At 61.1% G+C, this 23,523-nt stretch overlaps 3 protein-coding genes across 3 annotated transcripts; all 3 read right to left on the reverse strand.

The window, feature by feature from the left end:
- Nucleotides 1–224: 224 nt before the first annotated feature.
- LMXM_30_1410 (conserved hypothetical protein) lies at nt 225–7,469 on the reverse strand (the record flags this gene model as incomplete). The annotated part of the gene is made up of 1 exon (XM_003877611.1): nt 225–7,469. The coding sequence occupies one exon, from the start codon at nt 7,467–7,469 to the stop codon at nt 225–227; it is 7,245 nt and encodes a 2,414-aa protein (XP_003877660.1).
- A 5,485-nt stretch (nt 7,470–12,954) lies between these two features.
- LMXM_30_1420 (conserved hypothetical protein) lies at nt 12,955–16,425 on the reverse strand (the record flags this gene model as incomplete). The annotated part of the gene is made up of 1 exon (XM_003877612.1): nt 12,955–16,425. One exon carries the CDS (start codon nt 16,423–16,425, stop codon nt 12,955–12,957), a length of 3,471 nt encoding a protein of 1,156 aa, XP_003877661.1.
- Nucleotides 16,426–17,457: 1,032 nt separating this feature from the next.
- On the reverse strand, nt 17,458–22,890 carry LMXM_30_1430 (p-glycoprotein-like protein; the record flags this gene model as incomplete). The annotated part of the gene is made up of 1 exon (XM_003877613.1): nt 17,458–22,890. One exon carries the CDS (start codon nt 22,888–22,890, stop codon nt 17,458–17,460), a length of 5,433 nt encoding a protein of 1,810 aa, XP_003877662.1.
- Nucleotides 22,891–23,523: the final 633 nt, after the last annotated feature.

Genomic DNA, 23,523 nt, shown 5'->3' on the forward strand with positions numbered 1-23,523 from the left:
AGATCAGCAGTGCAATCTGCTACCAGTCCAGTTGCACGCACAAAAAACACAGATAAGCAGCCGAAAGCAATAAAAAAAATATGGAGCCTGAAAGAGTATCCCGCCTGCCGACAGGACTGGCGGCTCGCACATCGGATGATTGCTTCCATCGCTCGCAAGTGAGCGCGCGACACGCGCGGGACGTATGGTGCGAGACAAAGACGTCTCTCACCGCACCTCTTCACTTAATGCCGTTGAAAAGCTGGCGACGTTGGACTGTAAGCGTGCTGGTGCTGAGTCTGTGAAGAATGCGGAAGCACACTCGATGGAGTACTGCTCTCGTACGCGTCACCATTACACGCACTACCACCACCCACGTGGCGCTGCTGCAGTTGGTGGTGGTGGTGCATGCTGCGAGTACGTAGTGGCACGCCCCCGTAGGCACTGCCGCCACGCCCGGCACCCGTAACCGTTCTCCCTTCCAATTGCAGCACACGGCTCTCTGCGCTTTGACACGGATAGCCGGGGCCACCGCCGTACAGCTCCTCTGCTGAGTGGCCAGTTTCCTCGTAGTCGCCCATGGAGAAGAAGAAGCCCTGCGTCGTGCCGTCCGCGGCGGCATTTTGGTAACTGTCGGAGTAACGTGTCGACGTCGGTGCATCCTCGGCACCGTCATAGAAGGACGCGAAAGACTCATGTCGCCCTTCCCGCTGTTGCTCCGCGCGGGCCGAGTCGTCCACATCGCATGCAGCGCGTTGCGACGGGTAGAGACTTGGTCGCTGAGAGGTTGCAGGACTGCCCCTGAACCCTGTCGGGTCGCCTGCACACCGCGAGTAGCACGTACCATGTGGCATACCGTTGGCGTTGTGTGCAAGGCTCAGTGGAAAGGCAGCAACGCTACCGTTGAAGTCGCTGACGCTGCCATAGCGGTTGTCGAGTGCGTCCGTAAAGGAGTCTTGGGGCCCGTTGCTGCCAGCCCTACACCCGCCAGCACCACCCTGCGAGTGAATCGACAACCCCGCAGCGGCCGATAGCGGTGTGACATACAGGGAGCCAGCAGTTGTGTACGGATTGTGTGACATGCGCTGACTCGTCCGCCGCGTCGGTGATGAAGAGCCCATCATGCTGGTCTGGTGCTGAAGCCGAGGAGCTTCAAAGACAGCAGCGGTGCTACGTCCAGAAGCCACGTGCTGGCCTGTGGTCGAGGTTCGCATCTGAGACAGCCTATAGGACCGGAGATCCGGGGCAGCTCGGCTGTCGTTGGCGGAGACGCCGCCGGTCTGGCGGTGGATAGAGTTCGCTTCGTCTCGCATGCTTTCAAGACCACCAGAAGGTGACACGCCCATAGCACCGTAGCCTATCGGCGACGCCGAGAAGGCGTCTGGGGCGCCACCGTCACCAGCAGCGTTGGATAAGTTTCCGAAGGCACCGCTCCCGGTCCTATAGCCGGACGCCGCTGCTCCGCCGGTAGCCCCGTTGTGCGACGACTGGCGAGCCATCGACGACTTGCGCTGTATGACACGCACAGTGATGCTGTCCGCCTCAATCACATCCGCGGTGATGGTGTCGCGGAACGAGCCAGGGCCGGATGCCAGCTGAGGCGAACACGGAGGAGGTGCCTGAGCCTGTTGTGCCGGCTGCTGTTGTTGTTGCGGAGGTTGCTGGTAAACGTGCTGTGTGCCGATACGCATCTGCTGCGTGGCGGATGGCAAATCAGGATCACAGACCGGCACCGCACGCGCTCGAGCCGGCCGGCTGGGCATGCTGCCATCGCACACCGTATCGGCTCCACTATGGAGCCTTTCGGCGGTGCAGTCTTTAGGCGTCATCACCGGACGCGTGTTGCCGCCGCCGGAGCTGAGAGGCGACGTGTCGACAACGTCAGGAGCAAAAGACGCTACTGGCGGAGCACGATGACCCACAGTCGGGCGAGTACCGCGCAGCGTCTGGATGATCAACTTCTGAGACGTCGGCTTTACTGCCGATACAGTCATGGCTGTGGTTGCGAGAATTATGGTGGAGCTCCGGCGAGGTGGATAGTCGTCTGTTGTGCGCCGCTCGGACGCGTGGCCCGCCCGGTCGCCTTCTCCATGTAAGGAGAGATTCACCTGCTCCTGCTGCTGCGGAGGAGGAGGAGGAGCTGGCGCAGACGGCGGTGGAAGCATCGATGAGTGAGACTGGTGCCGGGGGTGTTGCTGGTGCTGTTGGTTGCCGCTCGCCACATGAATCATAGATGGCTCTGAGGACGAACTGGTGGCTTCCTCCTGGTCTCGCCCGCACCCGCCAACTGCCATCGACGGATTCGGTACCTCTTCGCCAGGGGGCACGATGCCAGAAACGTTTGGCGGTAGTCCGTACGACAGAAGCGTATTGTCCATGTGCCGCGGCCCACTCGCGTGACCGCTGGCTGGTTCGCAACCATTGAATGGCGAATGCGCCTGAGACCTGTAACGCTGCTGCTGCTGTTGCTGCGGCGTGTGGGGCAGCTGCTCTACAGATGGGTTGTAGATACCCCCGTAGAAGCTACTCGTCACCTGTGCCGGTACCACTATTGTGGAGGCAGAGTGCGCTCTGTCCCAGGAGTGGTAAAACGTGCCGTCCGGGTAATCGATGAAGAACCCTGCGCCGCCGCTGGGCATTCCTTCGCTGAAACTCACTCCATCCGCATGGTGGCCATGGTAGCCTCTGGGCTGGCATTCCGGCTGTCGGTGGCTGCTGCTGCTGCTGGTGGCAGCGGCGTTGCTCTGCAGAGGATCAGCGTCGTTGAAGTAGAGCCCATTCACTGTATTTGGCGTCGCAGGCCTCACCCTGCCCGCCCCTTCGACCGCGCTGGACGAAGAATCACCGTAGTAGCCAGATGGCATCGTCTCCTGCTCACTGCCACCTACCATAGAAAAGTGGTCAGTGGATGCATAATGTGCCTCCGGCCCAGCGCAGTCACCGTAGAGGCCGGCAGGGCCATACCCTGGCCCTCTGTGCTGCTGCTGCTGCTGCTGCGGTGGCTGCGGCATCGTCTGTTGCTGCTGCACTGTGTGGTGAAGAGAAGCGCCGGCGACGTGCTGCTTTTTCTGTGAACGGTGCTGCGGTGGATACTGCTGTGGCACGTGCTGCGAGAACTGCTGCTGCTGAGGCAGCGCTGAAAGGTGCGGGTCCAGCTGCTGAGACGCCATCGAGGGGTCATAATGCTTCCCAAGCACCCTACCACTGCCGCCCATGAGGGGATGCATCGCTTGATTGGCATAGTATGCGGGTCCACCAGTGGCAGCGCCGGCACCGTACTGGCCACCTCCGCCTTCACCGCTACCACTATGTGGCATAACGTCCGACAGCGGTAACTCCTCACCGTACTGCATCACAGAGCTGTGCTGCGGCACCACCGACTGCTGCTGCGGAGGCTCGAAAACGGCACGGGCACTCGACACGACAGCCGCGCCTGGACTGCGCCTGCCACACATGCCAAAGGTCATCTCGGCGCGGTTGTGGATCGCTGCGTGATACGCTGAGGCCGTCATGGCTGCCGCGGGTGGCGGGTGCGACGGCAGCGGGGAGGAACCCGGGATGCGCACCGTGACGCCATGAAAGTATACGTAGCCGTCGTGTGAAAAGCGCCACTGCCGGAAGCGGCGCGTGCGCAAAATGTCCGGGTAGTTCTGCAGAAGGTCCGGCTCCACCAGCTCCTCGTCGGCTGGGTGCAGAGGAGGTAGTGCGTGCCCCGTGATGAGCCATCCACCGCCCGGCTGCTGACGGCACGTGTGCGCGAAGCGCAGCAGGACCTGCAGCACAGGCTCGGGGAAGCGCACCCACTTAGTATCTGTGCCGCAGGTCTCGCGAGCGCGGCCACCGACACGTCGCATCCATGACAATATCATGTCCTCCGTCGTCAAATTGTCGTCCACATACCAGTAGCCGTACTGTGAAGTTCCAGAGGTCGCGTTGCCTCCGCCGCGTGACCGGGTGTGGGGGGTGCCGCTGCCTGGAGCGTCCATGGGAGAGTTGCGCTCGCCAGAGTTCGGCGACCCACCACGGTGTGGTGCGAAACGAATCCTGTCGCCAGTGTGCAAAATGCGCTCTGGTTCACGCACAAAGATGGACACAACCCCTTGCGATCCCGGCACGTTTGCCGACAGTGTCGACATGCTTCGCATGCCGGTCACCTCGGCACCTGCATCGCTGCGATCCCCACTGGGTCCAGCATACCCGCACCCCGCCGCCGCCAGGGCCCGCTTCCACCGCAGCGAGCCGAGCGCCGCCATCGGGCTCCAGTTCAACACGCTGTCCGGCTCAACGTTGCCTTGAGCATCCACCGACTCAATCATCAAGCGCAGCGTGCTCTCCAGCGTGGCGCCGTAGGCTGTCGACTGACAGCGCTGCTGCTGCTCCTGGTGCATCAGCTCCACCAATTCGCGAAACGGCATACCGTCCAGTTCAGCAGAGACCGTGTACACATCCACCTGAAACAGCGCGCACGCGGGTGTCGAAGACAACGAAGACTGATTGTGGCGCTGCTGATGGGGCTGTGACGGTGCAGATGTGCCGGAACTGCAACCTTGATACGCAGCCCCACCGTTGCAAGCAACGCTGGCTGCTGCCACCGCTACCTCTGACATGAAAATACCACGCAGCGGGAGCAGGCGCCCGCGACGTTGCTCGATCGAGTTACGAGGAAGGACACCAATCAGCTCATCAGGCGTGTCCTCCAGCGCCGTCGCGTGTGTCGCCCACGAAGCGCTGTCCAGCTTTATCGGCCACAGCGGCTCCATCGAGAAGCCGGTCGCGCAGGAGGAGGAGTACCGCACTGCATTGTTGTACATGTTCGCAAGGGCCTCTGGGGTGTGCGCCTCAGCGCCTGCCACAGCACCGCCTCTCACCTTGTCGTCCCCGTCCGCCACATCCTCGCCTGAGCCGCTCACATCTGCTGCTGCCGCTGCCATCGTGTGTGTTCGCAGCCTCGCTGGTGGTCGCAGCTCGCCACGGTAAGTCAGCGGAGGTGGTGCGGCAGCTGTCAACGTAACACAGAGCGCCTCGACAGAGTCGTGCAGGGGTGCAAAGCTCAGCTGGTTGAGCGCGCGGCCGACTGCGACCCGGCTGAGTCGGAACACGACCAAGCCGTGCGACGCGTAACAGCAGAACCCGTCCCGCTCTAGTCGATCCCTCTCACATAGCTGATGCGGACGCTCGGCGATTGCCTCGGGGTCGAGCGACAGCGGCAGGACTGCAGACTTTCCACATCGCTTAGCGATGGCGACGCCTTCGTGTTCCTGCTTGACATCCGTCTCCGCGACGGCAGATGGTGACGCGCCGGCGCTGTCCATCCGGGAGGCCTCACTTTCTCCCTGCAGGCTCGGCGGCACAGTAGTGACCTCATCGTCGTTGCGGCACTTCAGCGGAGAGCTACAATGAACACGTTGGTCCCCGCCCTGAGCGCCCCCAGCCCCAGCCCCAGCGCCCGCGCCTGCGCCGTTGCCAGTGCCACTCCTCCTTGACATGGTCACCATGTTCCGCTGGCGCTGCGCTGCCTGGAAGCCCTCCAACGACGGCGGCGCCGGATATATGCCTTGCAGCTCCGTCAGCATACGACGGATTTGCCGGCACAGCTGCAGCTGCGGAATGTTCGAGAAGCGAATAAGAAAGCAGTTCGCGAGGTCACTAAAAGCCGACATCGCCGACGCACCTCCTGAGAGGGCGCCCATGAAGTCGCGCCAAGCCGGGTCCGCTTGCTGACGCTCCGTCAACGTCTCGCCCGTCTGCTGTGATGACTCGTCGGGCACCTCATCATCCGCGGAGGTCTGTTCGCACGCAGCGTGGTCTCCCGTGCTCGTCACCGCCGCCTTGTCTGGCGTGTCGCCCAAGATGCACCTTCGCATCCCGTGAGCAAAGAGGCGGCACAAGGCGAAGTACGTGTGACACTGCTCCTTGTCGCCCACCTGCTTCTCAAAGAAGGCAGTGTTCACCAGCGTCGACGATGGAACACCGTGCGGTGCGGCGCGACGCAGCACTTTCTCCACATGTGCCGCTCGTGCTGGCGAATTCTGCATCGCGACAGTGCCTGCCGCCCCATCAGGGTCAGAGGAGGTGTGCACGGTCGGGGCAAAGAGGGTGTGTCGTAGAATCTCCTCTACAGTCCAGCAGCCGTACATGCCCACCACCCGCAGCTCGGCAAGGCCGAGCGGCGCTTGCGGTGCGCTGACCTGCACCCATGGCACCGTCAACTCGTCATCGCCGGCCTTACCCGGAGGGGTTTGGTCGACTAATTGTGACTCCTCCACAGCTGCGAGCACACTACCACCACACACCAACGTCGAGTGCGACTCCCTCTGCTGCGGTTGATGCGCTTCTCCTGTTCCACAGGCATTGGCTGGGCCTCGACGGCGACTAGAACCTCCACCGGCGCCGGCACTTGTCTTGTGATGGCGCTCGTTGTTCGCGACAAAGTATATGTACCGATACTCGTGCGCAGGCATGCAGCGTCGAACGAGGACAATGGCGCACGGCACAGGACGCAAGCGCTGACGATGCCTTTCAGCCTTACCGCTTTCTCCTGCCGCAGGCGCCGTATCGACATTACCGGTGCGCTTACGCATCGCCTCACCAGACGTTGCCACGCCGCAGACGGCGGCGCGCAGCTCCTGATTAGTGTCGTATATCATCGATTCCTTTGTTGTGAGGACGACAAGGTTGTAAAGCTCCTCGCGCGTGGCGAATGGTACTCGAGTGCGCTGAGATCCTGCGGATGAAGCGGCGCAGTGCCCCATATCGCCGTCACCGCCGCTCAAGGCACGCATGGCCGCCTGCAGCTGCCCTCGCGCCTGTGCAAGGTTCTCTTTTGTTACCGGCTGCCCCGCTGACAAGCAGGCCGCTTGAATGTCAGCCATGTTGCGCGTCGCCAGCTCCGTGAAGGACTCATACACGGCCGTCGGGTCTGTCAGGGCGCCAGGCGACCACGTGTGATCGAGCTGGAAGTGGTACCGCGGGTTCTGCTGCTTTCGTGCATGCCACAGCTGGCGGAAGAGCACGCAGTCCGGGGAGGGGAAGAACTCCGTGGTGAGAGGGAGCACGCGGTGTTCGTAGTAGTACACATACGGCACTCTTCCCTGTCTGAGCGCCTCTGCTGCGGGGGTCTCCAGCGCTAGGGTGCCGGCGTCACGGCCTCGGCCCTGAGCTTCCGTACTTTTGGCAGAGCCTCGACGGCTTCCGCGGCTCGCAGCCACCGCCGCCGTCGCCTCTGCAGGGTCCTCGATGAATACGGCGTTCGGATCAGCCTCAATAATCTTGTGCGCCAGTTCGGCGGTTGGCACACCATTCAGCAGCGCCGTTGGCATCCGCGCGTCCCCGGCAGAGCCCAACGCCATGCCAGAGCCAAATACACGACCCGTGCGGTTCGTCTTGTACATGTAGTTTTCTGCTGCGCGGCTGATGAAGGGCAGTGCGCGCGGTTGCGAGGCGGCGGCCGGAGTCTCGTAGAGAGACTCACGGGAGGGCACGAGACCCATGATTGCCGCTGAAGGCTTGTCTGTGTGGAGGCTTACTAAGCGAGCTTGCGGTATGGACAAAATGCACAACAGGATGGGGAAAGAGAAGATTGCGCTCAAAGCGGGGGTCAAACGTGCTCCTATTCCTGTTGCGCGCCGCGTGTCGCACAAGCCCCTGCCCCCCCCCCGCCCGACCCTCTCCGCAACCGCGAGACACCAGGGAAGTGGCAGCTCAATCCTTCTTTGATTGCAAGAAGGCAGAAGAGCGGCCAAATAACAAAATAAATGGCGTATACAACGGACTATGCAGCCACGACAAGAACACCGCAACGACAACAAAAAAGATAACCGCAGACGAGTTTCCCGGCCAGCCAAGAGAACGCACAACAGAGAAAAGCGCAGCGCAATGAGCAGGAAAAAAAAGAAAGGGAGGAAGCGAGCACTGAAGTCGATCTCGACTCCCGTCGACACACGTCGGTCAGCACAGCGTCGAGCACGCCGGCGCGGGACGCACAACGCACGCTGGAATGCACAAACACACACACAAATGGGGGGGGACACACCGGAAATAAATAAATAAAAACACGGATGCCGAAAATGTTGTTGTTGTTTTCGTTTCCCCCTCCTCTGATGAGGCCCCTCCGCTCTGCGATTTGCCGGTTGCTGCTCGACACGGTGGAAATCGACTGAGCACACCAGCGAAGGCGAAACAAATATGAAGAGCGCACCGCTCCCACACACACACACCGTCCGTAGCCCGCGGGATGGCACCGAAATATATATTTGTATCCAGCACACGTCTCCGAGTCTTTCCCGGGTGGTGGAGAAAGCAGCGGCACCGCAAAGCTATTCAAAAAAAAAAATATAATACGATATATATAGAGAGAGAAATATATGTGTTTGTATACAAAAAGCAACGTGTACAAGAAGGGAAGGGGAGGTGGAGACGACGAAGGGAGGCGGAAAATGGTCAATTAGGGGGTGGGGGAGGAGGGGAGAAATGATAGGGACTAGGAAAAGCAAGCAAAAGCGAAAGGTGCAAGAGGCTAGAGCTGATGGACAGGAGAGAAAGAAGGGGGAGGGGGAGGGGCCAAGAGCAGCCTGTCCGTCACCTTTAGCGGTGTTTGCCTGTCCTCACGTCGCTACAAGCGGCAGGTCTGGGACGGCGTTGGGTGCGCTCTTTTAATGCTGTTGTTTGCGCCCCTGACACGCGATATCGACGTACTGGCAGGTGTGCTCTCTCTACCTCCCTCCCTCCCTGTGCATCCTTGCCGGGTCGTAGCTACGCGCCTCTTACAGTGAGTTAAGAGGGCAAAGAAACACACGAAGGCGAAATGCTTGACAGGAGAGAGAACAAAACAAAAAAAAACGAAGATCCTCTCTCGTCCGCGGGTGATGGCGAAGGGGGTGGGGGAGGAGGGAGGGAAGGCTGATGCGTTTGAAAGCAGTGTGCCTTCCCGTATACGAGACCCGAGGCACCAGTGGGCGGAAAACGGAGCACGCGCAGCCTCTCCGTTTGCTTGTCGTCTCTCTTCTTTTTTTGTCGTTTCGTTGGGGAAAGGGGAGGCGAGGGAAGGGAAGGTGTGTGCGTGTGTGGGGGGGGGGCGAAAACAACGCGCAACTCGGATAGAATGAAATCAAAAGGGGGGACAATAAATAGAAACGAAAAGTGAAGAAGAACGAATGAGTGCGCCAACGCCGCAGCAGCCTCTCGCGGTCGAGTCGTGAACGCTGATGTGCACTTCCGTCGGCGAGTGGATTCACTCTTGCGTCTGGGAGGTGGGGGGAGAGGGGGGAGGAGGAGGAGGAGGCGGTGTGTGTCCACTTGGTGTGAGATGCGGTTCATGCATCATGGAGGTGTTGCATTTTGGTTTGATAGAGGAGAGAAAGAGAGGAGGCAAACGTATGTTCGTCTGTGAAACGTCATTCGTGACGCGCTAAAAGCCGAAATCCATTCAAGCGTTTTTTTCTTTTTTCCTGTTCGTTTGCGTTGGGGAGAGGCGGTTGCGGTGGGAAAACAGCGTCCACCACAATGATGGGGAGCGTCTTCCTCTGGCAGCACCGCAGTAAGCCGCATCAGGTACGCAGGCTCACTCCCCGTCTCCGGAGAAGGCCATACGAGCCGCGGTATGGGTGCGGAGGGAGCAGCAGTTCACCACACGAGCAGCGCAGGCCATCGTCGTGTGTTCTTTCGTTTTTTTCGTTCGGTGGGAAATTCATATAGAAAATGAGTAATCCACGCACGTCATGCATGAAGAAACATGCCTGCGAAAAAATGCGGAGGATAGATGGCTGCCAAGACACTGCCTGGCCTATGCACGCGCGTCACAGAAAACGGAGTGCACGCGTGCGCAGGTTCGTAAACGGTAAGAAGTGTGAAAGCTCAAACAGACACCATGAATGCGCCGCGAAAAAACAAGGCGTTCTATGCGGCCCCAGCTTTCATGCTCTGAAGCTGGCCTGCCGCAAGTGTGCCCCCACCCGTCGCTCAGCACACCTCCTTCACAGTCCGACTCAACGGTGAAGAAATAGAATCACCACCACCACCACCCCTACACGTCCCCCAGGCCACCATCACCATTACGGGTCCTAGTGAACACGAGTTCCACACAGGGGTGCGCGCCTGGATAAAGAGAAAAGATGAGCTGAAAGGCTCTCCCCACCATCGGCGCTTGCGACAGTGGCGCCAGCGCTTCTTCATGCGCGGTAAACACTGCTACGCCTTCATGCGCGTTCCTCTTGCAGCTCGACCAGCGAGACGGAATCAAAACGAGAACCCCGTGCAGAATGGCCAGCCCGATGAATCGACATCAATGAGGTGGGAAAAAAAAAACGATATCATTGCATGCGGACTCCACTTCATCTCGAGCGGGCCCAAGACGGAAACAGGAGCGGCAACGCACAGGCCTCCAAAGCCCAAGCCCAGAAAGTCACCACGCCGGACTCCGACTGCATGATGTGCACTCGCACTCCCCGAGCCATCACATGCGTGTGGTGCTGTGATGCGCGACGACAAGTCGCCAAAAAAAAAAGCTACAAGCAGAAGAATGAGGGTCAACACCTAAAAAAAGAAAGAAAACAAACGCCCATCCTCGTGAACTCGCTCCGACATACACCCAAAAATGGTCCATCTTTCGATGGGCACGATGCGCCAGGGACCATCCCGTTACGCGATAGCTGTCGTGAACTCTGTGACTTGCGAATGTCCACGCTGTAGCAACGTCCAGCCCTTGTATCCCACTTATGCCACCCGACTCAAGCCCAACAACGAATACATGCGCTCCTGCCAGCAGCGTGACCGGTCAGCCACACCGCATGAATCGAGCCCCGTTCCACAGGCCCAGTCGCCTGGTGCAACGCAGCCGTAGACATGTTGCAGCAGTCCCCTACCCTGCAGGCCCCCATGCGGCGCGTCCCTCGGCGCGGCTCAGGCTCCCCGCCTGGGCGCAGTGTCAGCGCCGGGTGGGATACATCCGAGTCGCGTTGGCGCGCTGCCCCTCACATGCCTGCCACAAGCGTGCTCGCGCTGCCACGTCAGCCCGCCACAGCGCCACCCACGACCCGACCCCTGGCATGCACAGCCGTACGTCGCCCTGACCACCCCACGCCGGCAGCCACCCGGCTCCGCCACCACCAGAGGTGGGTCGGCATTGGCAGGGGACAGGGGATGCTCAGCTTTCTCACACAGAGACGGCGCCGGACCCTGAGATAGCACGCGCTGAGGCGTCCCCTGTTATGAGATAGGTAGAACGAGGTGAAGAGAACGATATGCGCAGAAGATGATTTTCCCGGGCGCACACGCCCACGTGCAGATGCCCTTCTCAGCTAACGAGAGCTCCATACCGCCACGGCCGGCACGAAGAGAGATGGAAAGGGGGGCGACGACGACGACGACGGCAGCGGGGGGAGGAGGGACGGACAGAGAACAGACGAGCAGGCGAGAGGCAACCAAAGAGAGAACACAACGGAGGCGAACAGGCGAGAGCGAGCATCGACGCTTCGCACACGGTGCGGCTCACGCGTCAGCACAAGTGCGGCCTGGGCAAGACACGCTGACAGCATTGGGACGAAAACTATAGCAATAACCGAAAGCGAAAAAAAAGAGGTGAAAGGCGCAGATCGATGCCACTGCGGAGGAGAAAATAGGCGGCTCGGTGAGCCCCCCATTTCAAGGCAATATGCCCTATACATCTATATATATAGATAGATGTATCACTGGATCGGTGAAGCGCCCCTACACACACACCTCCCGGACGCCCTCGAGCATGGAGAGAGAAAAACGTAAAATCCCGTCGGACACGGTGCGTGCGCTGAGGTGCCTTTAGGCTGCTGGACACGCACGCCTCGCCTTGGCACACGGGTGCAGCGCCAGACAGCGCCCCGCCTCAGACGGCTCTCCACCATCTGCCCACCGCTGGGGGGTGGAGGGTGGGAGACAAGACAAGCCAGAGAGGGCATCCGATGTGCACATCGAGGGGCAAAAGCGTGAGATGATATCGAAGACGAGTTCACTTTAAAGGCAGACAAAATGCGAACAACAACAGCATCAAGAGAACAATTAGACACAGACACAGACACAAACTGAGGGAGGGAGAGGGGAAGAGAAGTTTGAACATGCCCTCCAAACACAAAAAAGACATGCAAAGGAAGACGCGGGGGTTGGGGGGACGGGCTGACGGCGAAGGAAAGAGAAAAGGGAGGAAAGGCAAGGAGAATGCAGAGCAGACGAGCGGAAGAGAGAGGGAGAGAGATGTATGTATCGGTTTGTGTGTGCGTGTGTGCTCGCACGTGGGCACAAAAGAAGAAGAGAGAAAGTGTACACGCGCACGGAGAGAGAGAGAGAGACATCACCCATGGGAGCAAAACCCAAAAGGCGCGAGCCCTCCCCCATCCAGAGGCGCGTGCACCCCAATGAACGGAGGCGAGAGAGGCTGCACAATTCTCACGAAGGAGGAGAGAACAAGTAAAATATAAAAAAATAGGAAAGAATCACAGTGACGGGAACCCCGCACCCGAATGTGCGCTCGTCCGATCTGCTGTGCCTGCAATCGTACACACAAACGAAAAACAGAGAAGGATAAAAACACACGAAGAAGCAACACGCCGATGGACACGCCGACACAGAACAGGAGAATAAATATAAAAAAATAGACGCCAAAACGACGGAGCTGCACGCATACATTTTGGGGGGACCCCAACGTGATGTGGCAAACGCGATGAGCGGGAAAACACAGAGGCGACTTTCGCCCCCCCGGACATCGCCCGGTACAGAGAGGAGCAGAGAGGTGACGCAGGTGCCTAGGAGCTCGCAAAACAGAACAGCACGCACACGGTGTTTGCCCCGGGTGCACCCGAGTACAGTTGTATTCACGGAGCCACATCGAGCGTTCCTTCATAAACCTGAGACCACGCGCGCACATACCAACATGCTCTTTTTCAGATGCTGCTCCGCTGCCCGTCGCGACTTGCCCGATTCCTTCCGTCATGGCGTGCTCGCGACGGCGCTCTACCTTTTATTCAGGCTTCGCCAGTCCCATCGCAGTTTTGTCTTGCCATCCGCGTCTTTCACTTCTTGCAGATGCGCAGCCACGCTCAGCACCGGGGGCTCCGGCATCCTTGGAAACTCAGCCGGATTGCTGGTCACCAGCGCGGTCTGAGTGCCCGCCTTTCCGCTGTCGGCCAGCGAGCAAGACGGCCCGAGAGCGCCGCGGCTGTCGCCCTTCCGTTCGCCAGCAGGCTGCTGCTGCTGCTGCATTGGTGGCGGCTGCAGCGTCCTCACACCAGTCATCGGCGCCGTTCCCTTCATCGCGGACTCAGGAGGAGAGATGCCGGTCTCTCCCAACCCCTCGTAGCCAACGTAGTCTACAAACCCGTCAAAGTAGCCTCCTGGGCCAAATCCATGAAGAGAGGGGACGCTGTTTCTAGCAATGCCGTCACCGTCCGGGTCGAGTTCAGGCTGCACTTGAAGGAGCAAGCGCACATCGCTCTTCGGCGGAAGGCCGCGAGATACACAATCAGACAGGCGGCGTTGCAGCGCCTGTGGAGGCTGAAACTGCTGGCGCGAGTGTTCATATGGCGTGTTCACGTATCTCTTCTGATGCGGCAGCTCATCTGGGGGAGGTACACCATCGCCGGAGACCGTGTGACGCCCAAATGCACCGCTGCTCTTGTGAGCGCTGCCGACGTAGTCCAGCGTGCCGTTGCCGCCGCTGCTTATAGGCAGAGCGGCAACCGCACCATCGCGGTTGTTGAAGCTCGTGCTAGTCATGCCAGCGCCGCCATCAGCGTGAATGACAACGTTTGCCTCATTCCGAATCGAGCTTCCAGCATCTGGCATGGCGCGTGAATGGCAACTTCCACCCACCGGAGGGATGGCGCTTGAAACGGGGACACCGTTCTCGTAGGCCTGGGCTGTCCCCAGAGAGAGGAGCATGCGACGCTGCCGGGCGCTGCGCCGGCCACTGGCAAGATGAAGGTTACTTATCGTCGAGTGTGACGAGGCTGTGGTGTGGTACGTCTCGCCGCTCCGGGAGCTGCGATCGCTGTAGGAACGACTATTCTCATTGTGCTGCGACACGGCCGAGCTTACATCCGTCTCGGACATCGGGTCCACTGCGCTCGCGATCACATCGCCACCAGCGGAAGCCCAGGGCGCTGTGGGGGCATTCCTCTCCCAGTTTGAGCTCTTGTTGCGGAGGTTCGAGGCGGGGCGATCCACCGCGTTGCCTCGTCTTCGCTGAACAGCTCGAGCAAAGTTGGGCACGAGTCCAATAGTGTAGAAGCGGCCTTGATGCTCGAACTCCCAGAGATAGAACGCGCGTGTAGCAGCCTCGGGGGACGCGGACGGGGTGGCGCCGGCGTCAGCGGCATCCTTACCGTTGGCAGCGTGCTCTCCATTGCTGCCACAAGGCGAGGCGTGCGAGAGGGCTTTGACGTTTGACGCCGTGAGTGGAGAGGTGTGCACTCTGCCGTCACTGCCGCCCTGCGTCCTGGATGGCGCTGCGGGTGCTACGGGGGAGAGTGGCGATGGACTCGACGGTCTTGCAGCTGGGCCCTCAGTCTGGGCAGGCGGCGTCGTCTTGGACCTCGCCGCCGTATAGTAGTCCAGCGGGTACGAGTTCACCCAGTGACTGTTTGAAGTATCCGCCGCACGGGCTTGAACATACAAGTCCTTCGACCACGACAAGATAACGTCCGAGGCCACCGCCGTCAGCTGCGGACCTGGCGCTGCGAGCGGTCGAACGCAAACACTGTAGTCCCGCGCGTCCTCAGGGTCCGGGTCGTGAAAATCCGTCGCGAGCATCTCCTGCCCTGACAAGTCCTGTGCTACAGCCCAGTCCGCGTCGACAAAGGCACCCGTGCTGACCTGCACAGCCCGCTCGAGCACCGTCGCGTGGGGATACACCACCCTCCCGACCGTCAGCTGATTGGTTCCAACAACGCAGGCCAGCTTCACCGTCGCAGCACCGGGCCCTGCAGAAGCAGGCGTCCCACCGTTGGTGCTCTCCTTTGCACGACCGCAAGACCCGCTGCACAGTGCACTCCCGCCACCGTGGCCAGGAAGTCTCTCGCCGTCCGCCCTGCTCTGCAGCAGCTTCTGCACTTCCGCACTGGCAGAGCTTGGCAGCGGGGCAGCGTGAATGGCTGCGGAAGGAAAAGCCGCGTTCGCGTCAACCACCACGGCAGATCCGGCATCCCCGACAAAGCCGGCAAACAGAAATACCGGCGGCGTCGGCGAAGGGTGAAAGTCGAGCTTCAGGAAGCACTCCGCCATAAAGGCGCACAGCTCCGATGCAACGACGCTGTTCATCTCAATCGCCAAATGATGCGCCGCAACGCGTATTCGCCGCAACGCTCGCGCCAGCCGCCGCGTCCACTGCAGTTCCGCGCACCGCAGCCGCACCTCGCGCAGGAAGCACAAGGAAGGCACGTCCATCAAGAAGCACGAGAAGCGCGTACTCGGCAGTGGCGGGTTGCCTGGAAGTCCCGCACGGCGACACTGATCCACGTAAAGAAATGCTGCCTGAAACAGCGCACGACCGAGATGCTGCTCGCCAGCCGATTTCGAGATGAAAGCAACCAGCTCGTATTCGGCGGGCTCATCTCGCGCGCCAGTGCGCTCGCCTTCTCCCTCATCTCCGGCGCTCTCGGCCGGTGGCCGGAGGAAGGACTCTGCAGAGGCCCTTGTCGTCTGCCGTCTCACCGGCACCAGTCCGACAAACCCAATCACCATGAAGGAGCAATGCGGCGCAAACACCACGCTGCCGTGCGGGGCGCCCCAGCGGTTGGCTTTAGCGGCCGAAAACGCGTCAGACCCCTCTCTCGGTGGTGGGGCTACGGAGCTGGTAGGGTACTCAAAACAAATGGCGCACGGCGTCGGTCGAATTTGCGGACCCTGCATAGACTTTTTCGGCCGCCGTGTCGGCGCCGCGCCCTTTTGTATTGAGCCGAAGGCTCGGAGCTGGCATGCGAGCTTCTGCTGATCGTACGCCCGTTGCATATCCTCGTTGGTCTCGTACATGTCCCCCTCGTAGCAACTGACTGTAGCCGCGTAGAAAGACTCTACTGTAGGGTAGTATAGGTCGCGCGGCAGCTCGCTCAGTGTCCCCCATGACGCCTTCCGGCAGTAAAACTGTGTACCTGGTTCTCGGTAGGCGTTATACAGCTGCTGCACAAACGGCAACGAGGCCGGAGCCGCGTCGAGGCGTAACTGCGCAGGGCAGTAGTCGCGCCGTGAGCTACGTGATGTGTGAGAGCTGCTTGCATCTGTGTTGGAGTTGCGGCTGCCCGAATTAGATGACGTTCGAGAGTCGAGCCACGTGGACGGGTCGGGTTGTGCGAAGTGCATGAACTTCTTCGTCAGCGGCAGCAGTGACACCTCTTTTCGGCGACGGTCGACCCGCCATGCCTTCGTCTTACGATAGCAGAGCTCATCGAGGTACTCATCCTGCGCCTCGCGACTGGGTGAGATGCCCATTAGTAGGTCCTTAGAGGCCACCTAGAGAGCTCGGCAACACGCAAAGGCAGAGGATCCGTGCAGAAATCGTACCTCGCTGCGTTCTTGACAGAGCGCTGGTCGTGTAAGGTCAGTGCAGCGCGCAACCACAGAAAAAGCAGATGGAGAAGGCCACGCACACTGGGATAAGCTGAGGTGCGATAACTCCAGCTTCTCAGCACGGCTCGTGAGGGAGGCTGGGAGAAACAGGTCGCGAGACTATGGGTGTGAATGAGCCAGGCGCACGTAACGCGATGGGCAATACGATACTGAAACCGTCGGGTAGCACGGGCGCGCAGAGGTCACAAGCGAAGAAAACAACTGCACCGGTGCATTCTACGTTATAGCTAGTCAGCACTACAAGAGGCGCCGGCGGCACAAGTTGTGGCGGGCGATCACGGGGACGGCTTCGGTGCGTACAAGGCGTGGAAGAGGGAGGGTGAGGAGCACAGATGTGAAGCAACAGGATGTCGGAGGCGAGCAGAGAGAGAGCAAGAAGAGACAAAGAGGTATGAGAAAAAAGTCAAGCTGAAGAGATGCACGCGCACGTGTCGCACGCACCAGATGTAAAAACCTGGCACCGACACGGGAAGCCGTCCGAATACGCAGGGCAAACAAGCCCGCTTGAGTGAAACGAAAAGAATCAGCGGAGCCCCCGCTCATCTCACACGACGCCGTCATCGACAAGCCGTCATGCCAGTCATCGCACTCAGCGAGTGGGACAACGTGGAGTCGATGAAGATGTTTGCCGCGATGTCGCCCCCCCCCCGTGTCACCGCACCTCCCGACACGGGCAAACGAAAAAAAAAGCGTCATGGCAGCCACTTCATTAGATTAGGTCGATAGTGAGTCCTCACGCGCCACACCGCCCCCCCCCCTCCGCCGCCAAGAGGCGATCGCACAAGACGACATAAAATGCAGTATGAACAACAGAGAGAAGAAAAAAAAGAAAAGTGACGCACCACCGCTCGCGAGGTTTGCCTCGATGACATGGAGATGTGCAGAGATGCGAAGTCACTTGCACTGACGCAGGAGCGACGCGACGGCGGCCGCCACGCGGTATTCGCGCCCTGCCGCGCTCAGCTCAGCTCCTCCGGCACCGACGCCACGCGAAAGCGCACCACCGACCGCATCCTCAGCATCCTCCCGCGACAAGCCCTCACGGGAACCAGCCACCGCTGCGCTCTGCGCCACCATACCGTAGAGCACGGAGTCGCGACGCTCCAGCAGCGCCCGCGGCTGCCCCATCTCCACCACACGCCCGCGCGCCATCACAAGCACAACGTCGTACGCCGCCACCGTGTACAGCCGGTGCGCGATCGTCACTACCGTGTACGCGCCAAACTGCTCCGCCACAATACGCTGCACCGCCTGGTCCAGCTGTGCGTCCACGTTCGCCGTCGCCTCGTCCATCAGGATGAATGCACACCCCTTCTTCAGCAGCGCGCGCGCTAGGCATAGCAGCTGGCGCTGCCCAACACTGAAGTTCGACCCGCCCCCCTGCACCACAGTGTCCAGTGCAGACATGCTGCCAGACGCAGCACTCGGCAGTCCAGCAGCTGTAGGAGAGGTAGCTGAGCTGCCACCCACACCCACAAACCCCACAGACACCAGCGCGGCACGCACCTCCTCGTCCGTCGCGTCGCCGAACGGATCCACGTTGCTGCGGATCGTCCCGTCGAACAGCACGGGATCCTGCGGGATCATGGCGAACAGCCGCCGCAGCGCGGGAAGCGTGTACGTCCGCGCGTCGCGTCCGCACACAAGCATGCGGCCGCCGCACACCTCCACCAGCCGCAGGAATGCCAGCAGCAGCGTCGACTTCCCGCTGCCGGTGCGCCCCACAACGCCCACCTTCTGCCCAGGGGCAATCGCAAAGCTCACATCGCGCAGCACCAGCGGCAGCCCAGGCCTGTACCGCAGGTCCACGTGCTCCAGCTTCAGCGCGCCAAACTCGTCGCCGGCGCCGCTCCTCGCAGCAGCACCCTGCCACGCAGACGCGCCCTCCTCGTCAGCACCACTGGCAACCACGACGATGTCACTCGCTCTTGTAGAGCTCCCGCTTCCTCCCCTGCCGCCGCCGCCACTCGCTGCCATAGCGCGCGCCACATATGCGTCTCGCGGCTCCAGGAACAGCGCTTCCTGAGGCACGCGGTCAATGTAGTGGCAAACGCGCTGCACACTGTTCATGCTCGCCTCGACAACGGCAGCGAGGTCTAGGAGTGCAGATAGCGACCAGCTGAGATCGAGGCACATGGTGAGGCTCAGCGAGATCAGGCCCACACGCGCCTCCGGCATCGCCGGCGATGCTTCGACTAGCTTCTCCACAACGCCGATCAGCCCCACCGCAATAATGAGCAATGCCGCAATGTACTCGATTCGGAGAGCGAGCCACAACGTCACAACCTTCTCCACGTACGTGCAGCTGTACACAAGGTCCAGCCGTAGCAGCGCCTCGGCGAACAGCACGTGCGACTTGTCGTATGCCGCGATCGTCGCACGCCCGTGCATCACCTCCTCCAGCAGCGAGAGCAGCGGAGACTGCACCACACTGCTGCGCCGCCGCACCTCACGCACCACTGTCGCGTAGAACTTCAGCAGGCGCACAAAAGCGTAAGTCGCTAGCAGCATCATGACCATGCTAAGCGGTGACGTGTACAGCGTCACTGCTAAAGACGTCATAACGTATCCCGCAATGCCCAAAAAGGGAATCACGTTCGCCGGCAGCTCATCGTCGAGGACGTATATGTCCCTGCTGAACCGGTTGACAATGCGACCCAGCGGTGTGCGGTCAAAAAACTCCAGCGTGGCTGAGCTCACCGTGTACAGGAGGGTGGCGTGCAAGCGGCGGGCAGCTCGGCGGGCGAACTGAAAAATAAACAGGTCGTTGGCAGAAACGGTGGCAGCAACCACAAGGACAAGTCCAAGATACACGCCAAGCTGTTTGTGCGTAGAGAGCGCAGAGCCAAAGTAGTTCACTGACCACAGCGTCAGCCAAACGCTGGAGCCTGTCGAGAGCGCTTCGCAAACGAAGTAGCGCAGCACAACTTGGCTTGCGGCAGATATGCCCCCGCCCGCCTCAACGTAGGCGCGGTACACGCTCCACGGTGTGTGCCCTATCTCCTTCTCCTCCGCCGTCATCAGGCCGCCGCCGTCCGCTGCGTCCTCATCAGTGACCAGCCCAGATGGGCCTTTCACCGTGCACGGCGCGGCCTTAGAGCTGCTCGTGAGGCCTACACCTTCACATACCGTAGAGTCCCTCTCGTTGCCGCCCTCCGCCTCTGAGTTCTCACTGACCCGTGAGCCGTGCCGCTGCATGCTGGACAAAGTGCTCCCGTCCTTCTTCCCCCATTCAACGTCCTCTGTGCTAGCACAGCCATCGGCACCGCCACACCGAACACGGTCACACTCCTCACGTATGCCACCACAGGACGCCACGCTCACCGCCGACGAGCACGTAGAACTGACCTCGGCGCACTTCGCCTCAACATCACCACCAGTTGTCCCAGGTGGCTGGCCAGCGCCACACCCGCCCTTCTTGCTCGCGGCGGCGGCCTCCTCGTTCTCCACGTACGCCCTCCACTCCGACACAGCGTACGCAGCATAGCTGCCCGCAAACACAGCGCAGCCCTCGCGCATCACCACCACCTGGTCCGCGTGCGGCAGAACCTGCAGCTGGTGCGTCACTAGCACGCGCGTCTTGCCCGCCAGCTCGCGCAGCACAACCTCCTCCATCACGCGCCGCCCAACGTGTACGTCCAGCGCCGACAGCGGGTCGTCCAGCAGGTACACGTCGCGGTCCGCATATACGGCGCGCGCAAGGGTCACGCGCGCCTTCTGCCCACCGCTCAGGTTGATGCCGCGCTCGCCGATCTCTGTCCCCAGCCCGCCCGCCATCAGTGCCATATCAACATCCAGCTGGCAGCTCCGCACAGCGCGCGCAAGACGCTCCCTCACCGTGCCAAGGCCGCAGCCGAAGCACCGTGACACAGCAGCAGCACCAGCAGCTTGCTCAGCGCACCGCAGAGGCGAGAACGCCTGCGCAGAGCCGCTATAACCATCGTTCGCCGCGCAGCCAGCAGCGCCGCGCCGATCGCCCTCGAAGAACGTGATGTTCGCCTCTAACGTCGCCTGCATGATCCACGGCTGCTGCGGGACGTACGCCACCGACCGCGCTACGCCCACATGCCCCTCGAACCGGAACGCACCCAGAAGCGTCGCCAACAGCACAGACTTCCCGCTCCCCGTTGCGCCAACCACCACTGTCAACTGCGCGCGCGGGAACGACACGCACACATCGTGCAGGAGAGGCCTGTCCACCATCGCGTACAGCGCACCGCCACCATCACTGCCGCGCCCGTCCTCACCACCCGCAACAGCCGGACCGTCATCACCTTGCCCCACAGCAGCACCCACAGGCTCCCTACCGCCTTCACCCGTGGCAGGGGATACAGCCGCCCTCCGCCACTGCAGCTCCACCGGCACGCGGCGGCGCAGCGCCGCACACAGTACCCTCTGCGCCACGCGGCGCAGCCCCACGTGTCGCGGCTCGTACACGGGAAGCGCAGCCGGCACTGACACAAGCACCCTTGCAACGTCGGCCGAAGCGGCACTCGGCAGCGGTGCGTCCATGGAAGCAGCGCCGCCACTCCCTGCGCTGTTGAACATGCGCTCCGCGTGCTCCACAATGATGTGCGAGTCGTCGCACTCCAAGAACTGCGTGACGCGCCCCGTCGACACAATGAACTTCGCCAGCGACGCGAAGGCCTCGGGAAGCATCATTACAGGGAAGGTTATAGCACTGACAATTGCAATTAGAGGGAACACCACCGATGCGTCAAGCTTGTGTCCGCTGAGGGTGTAGGTGGTGAGAACAGCGGCGATCATGAACGTCGGAGTGGAGAACACGCATGACCACAGTCCGACCTGACATATCTGCAGTCTTCGTCGAAACCGCAACTCGTCGGCCCGTGCGTTATCTTCGATCGCCGAGACAAACTTCGACTCCCAACCCATCGTCTTCACGACACGGATGCCGGAGAGCAGCTCATTCGTGAGACGCAGGCGCTGATCCGTGCAGCTCGACAGGCTCTCTTGTGCACCGCCTATGGCATTCGTTAGACCCCCTTGTACAGGCAGTGAAGCAGCAAAAACCAGGACAGCAGCCAGGGCGCTCGGTCCCACGAGAATGAAGAGGTAGGCAACGTACAGCGTCAGCATAGTCGGCGCCATCCACAGGAACATCACCCGCGTGGGAAATTCCTTGATGTTCTCAACGTCAGAGCTCGCCATCGTTAGCACACGGCCTGTGCTCATGTCCGGCCGCGACAGCGCATCCGGCGACACGGTCAGACACTTTTCAAAAATCAGGGCAAGTGTCGAGGTGCGGAAAAGGCTCGAAACACGCCGACTGCGGTGCATCTCCTTGTTCATCAAAGCTGGCTGTGCCAGCTTCACGATCACAAAGATCGAGAAGAAGAGCAACCCCGTCCTCACACCCTCGCGCTCCTTGCTCGACTGCAGGAACACCACAAACTGCTGCAGCAACCACGGTGTAGACACCTCACATATCATACCGGCAATCGAAGGTGGCAGCATCGCCATTAGATCGGAGCGAAACGTGTGGAGTAGCGCCCGGAGCAGCGACGGAGCGTGAGGCATACGTGGGCGCCTCGTATCTGCAATTCCACCCACCGAAACCGGCACCAGATCCTGCACGTACTCGCACGTGCACCGCGCCCGCCCATCCTGAACCTGATAAAACAGACGCTCGCCGTGCACACACCCGTCGTGCACCACCTCCGCAGCCGCATCACCAGCCGCACGCACACGATACAGCGGAAGCGCACTGTCAGCGTCCCACTCCACACCGCACACAAGCGTGTGCGGTGTGTCACTCGACCGCACGTATCCCACCCACCGCAGCCGCCCGTGGACACCCTCCTCCCCCCGGAATGCAACACGTGACAGCTCATTCCCAACACCCACACGCGCGCCAACCCATCGGCCGTGGTGGCCGCCGCCACCAACATCACTTTCACCCGCAGGGTCATTGCGGTCTCCACACCGCACTGGCAACGCAGTTTCCACGCGCGAACGCCACGCGTCCCGGCCCCTACGAACTTCTTCCTCGCGAAACGCGCGGCTCAGCAGTGCGCCACAGCACACGGCCCGGTGCGCACGCTGCGGCGGAGGCACGTACGCCTCCTCCAGCCGCTCCCTCCACGCAAGCGTAACGTATGGATCCAGCCACCTCAGCAGGTATCGTGCAAAAACGCCGCTCCGCTCCTCAGGAGCCTGCTCCAGCGACCCGCGTACCGAAGCCCAGTCCGGCTCAGCATCATCATCAACGCTACCCTCCAGTAACGTACTAGTCGGCAGGCGCCACAACCGCCGATTCACCTCCCCAAAGGAAAAGATGCTATCAATCGCCGCTATTACCGACATCTCCGGTCACTCAATGCACATCGATCTGCGATGCCGAGGTTAGGATGAGCAGGATGTGCAGCGTGCACCAAAAGGGCGCAGCAACGGTAACAAAAGACGAAGAGGATCGAGTAGAGCTCGGGCGGTTCGCGATGCATGTGGTGCGGGGGGGGGGGGCGAGCACTGCGGCGACGGGGGAGGCGATGGCTGCCTGCTGGCGCGCCTGCCGCAGCGGCCTAAGCAGCCAAAAGACACACGAAGCCGGCCTCGCGTTTGGTGCGCCGGACCACGCCGTGTCGCGCCGCTGCAACGCGTGGCGGCACAAAGATGGCCCCTCGAGGCAACGCCGGCGGCTGAACGGCGCCAATGCTGCCCACGCACGTGCGGCAATCGCGGGAGCCTCGGTGGCGAGCGGTGTGCCGCCACCAGTGCCGTAGTGGCACGGCCCAGTGTAGCACAAAATACGGAAGCATAGACCAAGCACAGCGGCAAGCCTGGTGCTGTGAGCCTTCACCAGAGAGAGAGAGCGAGAGACGCAGGCATACATCGGCGCGCGAGTGCGCTCCCGGCTCCACACACATCGGCGGGGACGAGACGAGCCACAGCTGCCGACAACGCGGCAGAGATGCGTGGCGGTGGAAGAAACAGACTGTG

Source organism: Leishmania mexicana, chromosome 30 (genome assembly GCF_000234665.1).
Source record: "Leishmania mexicana MHOM/GT/2001/U1103 complete genome, chromosome 30".
Taxonomy (NCBI): domain Eukaryota; phylum Euglenozoa; class Kinetoplastea; order Trypanosomatida; family Trypanosomatidae; genus Leishmania; species Leishmania mexicana.